Source organism: Fukomys damarensis, unplaced genomic scaffold, assembly GCF_012274545.1.
Source record: "Fukomys damarensis isolate Sample0158 unplaced genomic scaffold, DMR_v1.0_HiC HiC_scaffold_19, whole genome shotgun sequence".
In the NCBI taxonomy this organism is placed as follows: domain Eukaryota; kingdom Metazoa; phylum Chordata; class Mammalia; order Rodentia; family Bathyergidae; genus Fukomys; species Fukomys damarensis.
The window spans coordinates 29,278,004-29,286,917 of NW_022900931.1; the positions used below are offsets into that span (position 1 = coordinate 29,278,004).

The 8,914-nt window shown below is 45.1% G+C and overlaps 1 protein-coding gene across 4 annotated transcripts in view; it reads left to right on the forward strand.

Annotated features, from left to right (window-relative positions):
- Positions 1-8,914, forward strand: part of Fam171a1 (family with sequence similarity 171 member A1) — a 52,688-nt gene that overhangs the window by 36,411 nt on the left and 7,363 nt on the right. For all 4 annotated transcript variants that reach the window (XM_019210338.2, XM_019210337.2, XM_019210336.2 and 1 more), the window contains one exon: positions 8,552-8,668. In XM_019210338.2, the coding sequence (XP_019065883.1) occupies positions 8,552-8,668 (117 nt within the window). The remainder of the gene's footprint in view (positions 1-8,551; positions 8,669-8,914) is intronic.

Below are 8,914 nucleotides of genomic sequence, written 5' to 3' on the forward strand. Positions count from 1 at the left end.
TTTTTTTTTTTTTTTTTTTTTTTTTTTTTTTTTTTTTTTTTTAGTTCTTTATATATTCTAGACAGTAGTCTTTGAGGAATAGCTGACAAACATTTTTTCCTATTCTGTAGGTTGTCTTTTCATTCTGTTGGTTGTTTCTTTTGCTGTGCAGAAGCTTTTTATTTTGATATGATCCCATTTGTTGATTCTCAGTACTGTTTCCTGTGCAACTGAGGTTCTGCTCAGAAAGTCTTTGCCTATGCCTATGACTTCAAGTTTTACCTATTTTGTCTTCCAGAAGCTTGTTTCTGTTTTAGCAATTATTTCTTCTATCATCTTGATTTTAGTTTAGTATATGGTGAAAAATATGTGTCTAGAGTCAATCTTCTGTGTGTGCTTAGCTAGTTTTTCCAACACCATTTATTACAGAGGCTATCTTTCCTCTAGTGTTGTTGGCTCCTTTGTCAAAGATCAAATAGTTGAATATGCTAAGGGTTGTTTCTGCTTCCTGCTCTGTTCCATTGATGTTCATATCTGTTTTTGTGCTAGTACCATGCTGTTTATATCACAGTAACTTTGTAATATAATTTAAAGCCCAGTATTATAGTCCCCCTTGTTACCCCAGATTGCTTTTGCTATTCTGGTCTCTTCTGGTGCCATACAAATTTTAGGATTGTTTTCTCTAGTTCTGTGAAGATTGCTATTGGAACTTTGGGATGAAATCTGTATATCAGATTTGCAAGTGTGGCCATTTTGACTATATTTGTTCTCTATGTCCAGGAACAGGCTATATCTTTCATTTTCTGATGTCCTCTTCTATTTCTTCTTTCAGCATGCTGTAGTTTTCATTGTAGAGGTCTGTCATTTCCTTAGTAAGGTTAATTCCTAACTGTTTAATTTTTCTTGGTGCTATTGTGAATAGTATTTTTTTATTAATTACTATCCTTTTTCCCTAATTTCTTTCTTAGTGGGTTCATTATTAGTATTCAAGAATGCTGTTGACTTTTGTGTGTTGGTTTTGTGCCCTGCTACATTACTGAATTTAGTTATTCTAAAAGTTCAAAGCCACAGACTTTAATTTGAAAAAAGAAAGGCTCCTGTACAAGATCACAGAAATGTAGCAGTGGTCACTGTTTCTGCCATATTGTTGATTGTGGCTTAAGGGCTGATAAATTTTTATATTTTGATTTCACTGAGTGGTCCTGTGCCAGGTTTGTGAAAGAATGCAGTAAAATAGACCTGATACTCCAGTGCATACAGTTAGTAGAAAATTACAGAAGGGATGATAGTCTAAAATAACACAAATGAAAGCCCTGAAAAGTAAGTTGTCTGGCTCCTAAAGAAAGTCAGCCTTCCAGGGCTTGGAATGGCGCTAACAGTGGTGGTGAGAAGAGCAGCTTGCTTTGGACCTGAGAGATGTGGCTCCCTGAGAAGTCTGTTCTTCTGACAAGCTAATCGTCACTCTGCGCTGGTTACTGGGCCAGAGCCGGAGCCAAGAGGCAGGACAAGCATAGGCTCCTAATTCATGTCTGTGTCTGTGCAGGTGACCTCAGCTTTCATCGTGAATGTTCCCAAATATTTCACAGTGAGAATCTGGGTATCAGTGTAGAAATAGCTGTTTCACAGTGCAGATAATCCCTACTTTTGTATTCCTGGGGTTGTAATCCAGAACATCACACATGCCTGGCAAGTGCTCCACCCCTGAGCTAAACCCATAACCCCAGTAATCAGCTTTTAATTGATAGCATCTTTTGAGACGCAGATTCTGAAAGGTTGCGCAATTTCTTCCTGGGCCCCAGCTTACAGACCTAAAAATCACTCCACCCTCATTCACGAAAATCCCTCATTTAGGGCATGTTTACTGCAAGAAGTAGAATGTCCAGCCACAAATGGTTAAACGCTGAGGCTGTTTATTATAAATCGGGAGACCGATGGCTCTGGGATTTTTCCAGTTGCTCTGTGGCACAATGAAGGACATTCTGCCCCTCTTCTGTGCCATCTGCGGTATGTTGTCAGGTCACCTGTGTGACCTGAGAATGGCAAAGCCAGGGCTCATGTGTAGGGCTGCCATGGAAGTCATCCATGCAGTCCACGGCCCTTTGTAGTACTGGACGTGTGTTCCTGTGTCCTGTCATATAGCATGGAGCCTGTTGAGTAAGGTGTAGGTTTCACTCCCAGTTTCCTTTTCATATTCCATAGTGACAGAAAGCCAGCTCTTTCTGCTTGTTGCCATGTGCTTATGGAGAGGAGATATTTTGACTGTTCCCAGGACTTTAAGGCACAGTAAATGTGCAAGACAGAAAAACAAAGTAAATCTGAACTCCTCAGACTATTCACATTAGGCATTGTATTGTGGGAGAGCCCTTTTTCACACTGTAAAGTTATTTTGCCTTTTTACAGCCATCTCTTCAATTTTTTATCTGACTGTTCTTTATTTGTTGCAAATAAAAAGCCAGGTCTGTAATCCTAGCCCTCAGGAGGCTGCGGCAGGAAGATTGCCATGAGTTCAAGGCCAACCTGGTTTACTTAATAAGTTCAAGGCCAGCCTGAACTGCATAGTGAGACCCTGCTTCAAAAAATAAAACAAAGCAAATAAAAGTGGATGTCTTTTTTTTGCAGGGGGGAGACTAGGGATCAAACTCGGGACCTTGCACTTGCAAAGCAGGCTGTGGAACCACTGAGCTAAATCTCCAGCCCCGTCATTATTGCTTAGTAGCCCTATGTGGGAAATCAGTTGCCTTAGTGACCACTAGGAGACACCATCCCATCAGAGGCAAAAAGTGCCCCCCCAATGTCTACCATGCCTAGCAATCATTGTATTTAAATGCAGCGTCCATATTATGGGCTTGTGGTGCTTCACTCACAACGGTCACTGCCTGCTTCTAAACAATGAGGCTGGTATTTTATTTAACACATTATTTGTTGAAAATGCCTCTTAGCTGGATGAGGAAGTGCACACCTGTAGGCCCAGCTACTCAGGAGACTGTGGCAGGGAGATTACAAGTTTGAGGCTAACCCAGGCAACTTGGACTCTGTCTCAAAATAAGTTTGAAAATGGCTGGCTCAGTGGTGGATCACTGGCCTACATACACAAAGCCGTGATTCAATCCCCAGCCTCACAACGCAAAACTCAGTCTTCCCATGCTGTAACTCTAGAGAATGATAATTTAGACAAAATACTGAACAGGATTCAGAGTACCACTGTTAAGCTGTGGTTGTGTTCTCCTGTTCCTGACAGTACCTGTATTATTTTATCCCAGACAGTTGTAGAAGGTGGATACTTCCCCCCACACACGGGAAACTAGCGGGCTGTGGTAGTGAAGGAGCAAAGCTTGCCAACAGGAACATAGGAAGGGAGAAGAAAAGGAAAGTTAAAGTGAGGGTAAGTAGGACTATTAGTCCTAAGATCAAACATCACTATAATACTCAACTCTGTTCCCAAGGGCATCAGTGTTAAAACCTAGCATCGCAGTTAATCATAATGTAACACTGAGCTATCATACAAAATCAAAGTTGTGTTTTCTTTTCTAACAGGAGTAAAGGACAGTTTTAGGATTAATAATAAAACTGCCTTTGCTGGCAAATGTAGACGATCAGCTTCTAGACTGTGTTCCGGAGGTGTCCTGGGATGCCGTGGGAGGATGACTTCTCCCCACGTTCCTGCAGGGAGCTTTACCGAAAGGGTAAAAACCTGCCTTACGTATTCATTTCTTTTAAGATTCCACTGGAGAGAGTTCAGGTGCACCAAAGACTATCTGAACCTGATGTAGAGGCTGCGCTTATGGGGAATTTCACTCCTTGATGCTGCTCGTTGGGTCAGCGTGTGACCTTGACACACATGCCATCACGGTGATACAGCCTCTGGCCGTGGTCAGGATGAAGAACGTGTCACCCAGGCAAACATGGGAGCAGCTGAGTCTGCCTGCCTTTGCCAAATGATCCCACAACTGCCCCAGCAACCTGCTGCTGATGAGGACTCACAGTGGACAGTACTAAGCTTGTTTGTCACTGAGACACGATACCCAACACCCACAACTTAAAAGAGAAGAGGTTTGATTTGCTCACAGTTTCAGTCCATGGCCAGCTGGCTCTTAAGCAGGAAAATCATGTTGGAGAGGCATGGGGCAACAAAGCCATTTGGTTCAGGACACCAGGAAACAGAGCAGGGGAGCAATGCCTGAGACCCAGAGGCCACACCTCCAGGACCCACCTAGAAGTGAGCTGTACACACCCCCAGGGCAATCCCAAAATCAGGGAAGTCAGAACTCCACCCTAACTGCCCTGGAGTCCTAGGAAGTCGGGAAAGAGTAGGTGGGGGAAGGCAGAGAAAGAAGCCCAGAGGAAGTGAGCTGAGAAGGCAGCTCAGCCAGGCCCTGGTAGGACGTGAGAGCCCGCCCTGCATGTGTATCAGAGGTGAGGAGCTGACCCAGACAGCCCTTTGGGCAGATGCACTGGCCCAGGAATATCCAGGTATCCAGAGGCCACCACACCCAGTAGCAGGTGAGCTGACTGCAGAACAGTAGGAGGCCTTGCTGCCGACGCTGTCTGTTATGTTAAAGCAGGAGCAAGCTGGTCCCTTGTTCTGCTGAGCAGCACCTGCCACCCTGCACATGCAAATTCCATCCCCTGTTAGCATCCTGGTTGCAGCTCCTAGACACCACATCGCCTTATGCAACAGAAGAGACTTCAAGAGGTTTGTTGGCTCTGCTAACTTGTCACCTGTAAAGAACCCCAGCCTCATTTCCCAGGCTGGAGTGTAAAAATCTTATGTGTGCCTGTTGCCCAAGAGGAGAAACAGCCCTCAGCCTTCAGCAGCATCAGGGTGCCAGTAATGGGAAGCGTATATTTGTGGGTACACAAGTCATTAATTCTGTACTCCCCACAGCTTATTTCCTCCCACAAAATACAGAAAACTTGGAAAATGCTTTTGCCAGTAACAGCATGATTGTTGAATTCTGAAACAGTGTCACATTGTAGTCCCTGGCTGTGTGTGTGTGCATTTCACAGGAAAATGTGTGCCAGAGTAAATTACTGTGCCCCTGCCCGCTTTGTCACCTTGAGTTTAGAAGGGTAGCATCCCATTTAAGTCACACTTCCACAGGGATGTCTTTCCTACTTGCCACCCCGGGCTGTTCATAGATAATTTATCTGATGCTGTTTTGTGGGTTGTGCCTCTAGCTGTCACTCAGTGTGAAGTACTGTTAAGTTGTTGCCCTGTGGATATTTCTAGGAGCTGATAAGACAAGAGGAATAAAAGGCACAGGCCACACACTTGGAGCCTGCGGTGTAATGGTGGAGATAAGACCTAGAGCCATAGTTAGCAACACATGTTTTTGAAAAATTAAGACATAGTAACACTTGTCCTAGGAATGCCAGGCATGGAAGATCTAAATGTAACAGATCTCTAAAAAAACCCCATGGCCAGATTTAGATCTTGAAAGATGGATAGACTTTTAGAAAAGAAATGCTATATGAGTTTGGAGACACAATAACAGACAAAGATGGATGCAGCCCTGGGTAAAAGTATGCTTTGGACTGGCGAGAACTCAGTAGGGGTGTGAGGCAGTAGGAGGCAGGTTGCACAAACCCACGGTGTGCTGCCTTGTCCGCATGTTCCCGGTGGCTTCCTGTTACTAGTGGCGTTTTAAGCCCCACCCAGGTGAATGCTAAACTTCCAGCAGTGATGCAGCTGCTCCCTCTGCCCAGCCGTGGCCATCCTGCATGCCCACTGTTCCTGTCTGTGTGTTTGATGTTCTCATTCCTAGAATGCCCTCTTGCTTCTGCTGGTCCCCGTTCACTCATCAAGGTTAAACCCACCCTGACATTTATCCACCACCACTGGCAGCACTGTTCTTTCTGGATTCCACCAGTACAACAACTACCCCTGCCACGCCGTCGGTTTTTTGTTTTTTGTTTTGTTTTTTGTTTTGTTTTACTTTTTTGAGACAAGGTCTCACTATGTAGTTGAGACTGATCTGGAACTCACTATGTAGCCCAGGCTGGTCTGGAACACAGCAACCCTCCTGCCTCAGCCTCCTGAGTGCTGGGATTACAGGTATGTGCCACCACACCCAGCTTTTTGTTGTTTTTTTTTTTTTTAATGAGTTTATTTTGTAGGGTTTTTTTTTTTTTTTTTTTTTTTTGGTACTGGGGATTGAACTCGGGTCCTTGTATTTGTGAGGCAGGCACCGGAACCGCTGAGCTAAATCCCCATCCCTCTAAGTTTCTTTCTTGGCTCTCACTCTGTATTCTAAGATGGCCTTGGGCTTCCTGTCTAGTCTAAGCTGGCCTCAAATTCATGATCCTCTGGACTCAAGCTCATGAGTGGGGGACTTAAGGCATGTGCTACCACAACTTGCAGAAGTCTTAGGTATGAGCCATTTAATTTTCTTGTGTTGTAGAAGGCAAAAGCAACTCAAGGATAAAGATAGGAGTTTTAGTCACAAACAAGCAGGACTTAGGACTCATTGTCCAACTTTTACCCTCAGTTTCTATTTGGCTACCTAGCAATGGTCCCATTGGAAGAGCAATGACTTGAGAATCTAATCTGGGAACAGTGAGAACCAGGTAGTGCGCATGCTTCCTGGCTGATCCGGGGCTGCCGTGCTGCTGCCGGGGGATACACAAGTGGGATAGGTATGTTGTTCAAATCAGGATGGAGCAGCAGGGGAAGGACAGGACATGGAAGGACGAACAACGCATTCTCTCCCTGCAGAGAAAGTTACTTACTCCATCTTGTTTCATAGCCTTAGGAGCCCCTTGGAAGGAGGGATTCTTTCCATTGCTGAATGGTCTATGGGTGGATGTAGTTCAGGAAATGAAGCTGGATTGGGGCGAGTGTGTTCTCATACTTGTCTTGGAAAACTTCTGGCTTATAATCTGCTCTTAACATGAAAGGCACCCACATGGGAAAGCTGGAGAATGCAAAGCACTTGAATATGAGCTGCTCCCACCTTCCCCCTTTGTGCAGCTGCCGGCTGAGCAGAGGAGGGGCTGTGAGGTTGGAGGCACCTTTCCACCCACTGCATTTTAATGTTTCTATGGCAACAGATAGGGCCTAGAAGCAGCCCAAGTATTGTTTCTTCTGGGAGAAAAAATACCCACCATTGCCTCAATAATTGTGCACTTGGGGAGGCAGGGACTGGATCCAGGAGTGGATATGTGGTGCACTTGGTCTGTGGAGGTCTGCAGTACCACAGGGCCCCACGGCAGGGCCACCTCCAGTCGTGCATAGTTATAGCAGTGTAGCAGGCCTGGGTATGCAGCCCGTGCCTCATGCTGGTGGGGCAGGGAGGCTGCACTTGAGCTGTGGAAGAGCTCAGCCCGCCTCAGCTTTGCCTTCCACCCACCATGGCATTCCAAGCCTCAGGAGGTTGCTCCTCAGGAGAGCCCAGGGTTACCATTTGGACTGGGAAAGAGCCCAATGACCTTGGGCAAATTAATCTCCCTTAATAGGTCTGCACCTGCAAATCCCACAAATAACCAGTAACAAAATAAGCAGACCTTGAAAGACGTGGAGGAATGCATCATGACAGAGTGGAAGGAATGACTGGAGCCGGGAACAATGGTACATACCTGTAATTCCAGCTCTCCTGGAGGCTGAGGCAGGAGGATCGCAAAATCTAACCCAGCTCGGGCAACTTAGTGACTTCGTCAAGACCCTGGCTCAAAATAAAAAAATAAGAAAAATGTTGGTGATACAGCTCTCTGCAAGCGCACTGAGTCCAGTCCCCAATATCATGAAAAGAAAAGGAGAAGGACCTCTGCCTGAGGGTCAGACAGGTGTAGGTCCCATTGTGCTGTCCTCTCCAGTACTGACAGGCCTTGGCAACATCGTGAACTCACTCGTCCTTGATGTCCCCATCCAAAGGAAGAAACTGAACCACATAGGGCTGTTGTGAAAATTACAGAGAATGTGTGTGAGAGGCAGACACTGTCACCAGTGAGTGCGTGGGAAGTGTTCATTGGTGGTAAGTGTAAGTTAAAGTAATAGCTACAGATTGAACCCAGGCTTCCGATTTACGTGGTACCTCCTGACCTCAGAACAGGTGAAGCTTTTCAAAATACTCATCTAAGCCAGCCTTACCGAGCCAGGATTTACAAAGGTTGGGTTGAGGACTCTATATTTTTTTAAAACTTTCCCAAGCAATTTTGACCTAGCCTGTGCGGTAGGAAATTTGCTCCCTTGCTTGAGAGTGAAGATAATAAACAGTGCTAAATTCTCTCCTCTCCTTTCCACTTCCATCAACCCCTAACACACTGCTGTTATTCTACTTCTGGACTCCAAATGTTTCTGCCAAAATTATCTCTGTTTGGAAAGAGGGATGTTAAAGTGGCTGAAGTTAATTTGATGGGAACACAGATTACAACTAAAGCTGTTCGCCTTTTTCCATGAAGGGAGGTTGCAAGGAATTTTTCCAGAATGCTATATGTAATCCCTACATGGTCATTTGACTGTCTGGACTGTAGAATGAGTCATAAATATGACATTTAAGGTGACTTTTACAAGTACTTAAACCTTAAACAGGAATTTAGCATGCATATAGCTGAAGTTCTGTTCTGAATCCTGCAGGAACGTGGCTGAAGAGTGGTCTGGGCCTGGTGCATCAGGAGGGCAGCCAGCTCACGTGGACATACATTGCCCCCCAGCTGGGGTACTGGGTGGCAGCCATGTCTCCTCCCATCCCAGGTAACACAAAGCTGATCCCGGTGATGATGGGGAGAGATTGCTTTGAGGACTCAGGCTAAGTATGCTTTTGAAAATAACTATTGTAGAGAGATCACATCCTATTCAAAAATGCTTAAAAGTTTGAAAATGAAATGATGTAAAAAAGCATTGATAAAGGGCCAGGGATTTAGCTCAGTAGTGCCACTGCCTGCCTCGAAAGAGCAAGGACCTGAGTTCAATCCCCAGTACAAAAAAAAAAAAAAAAGG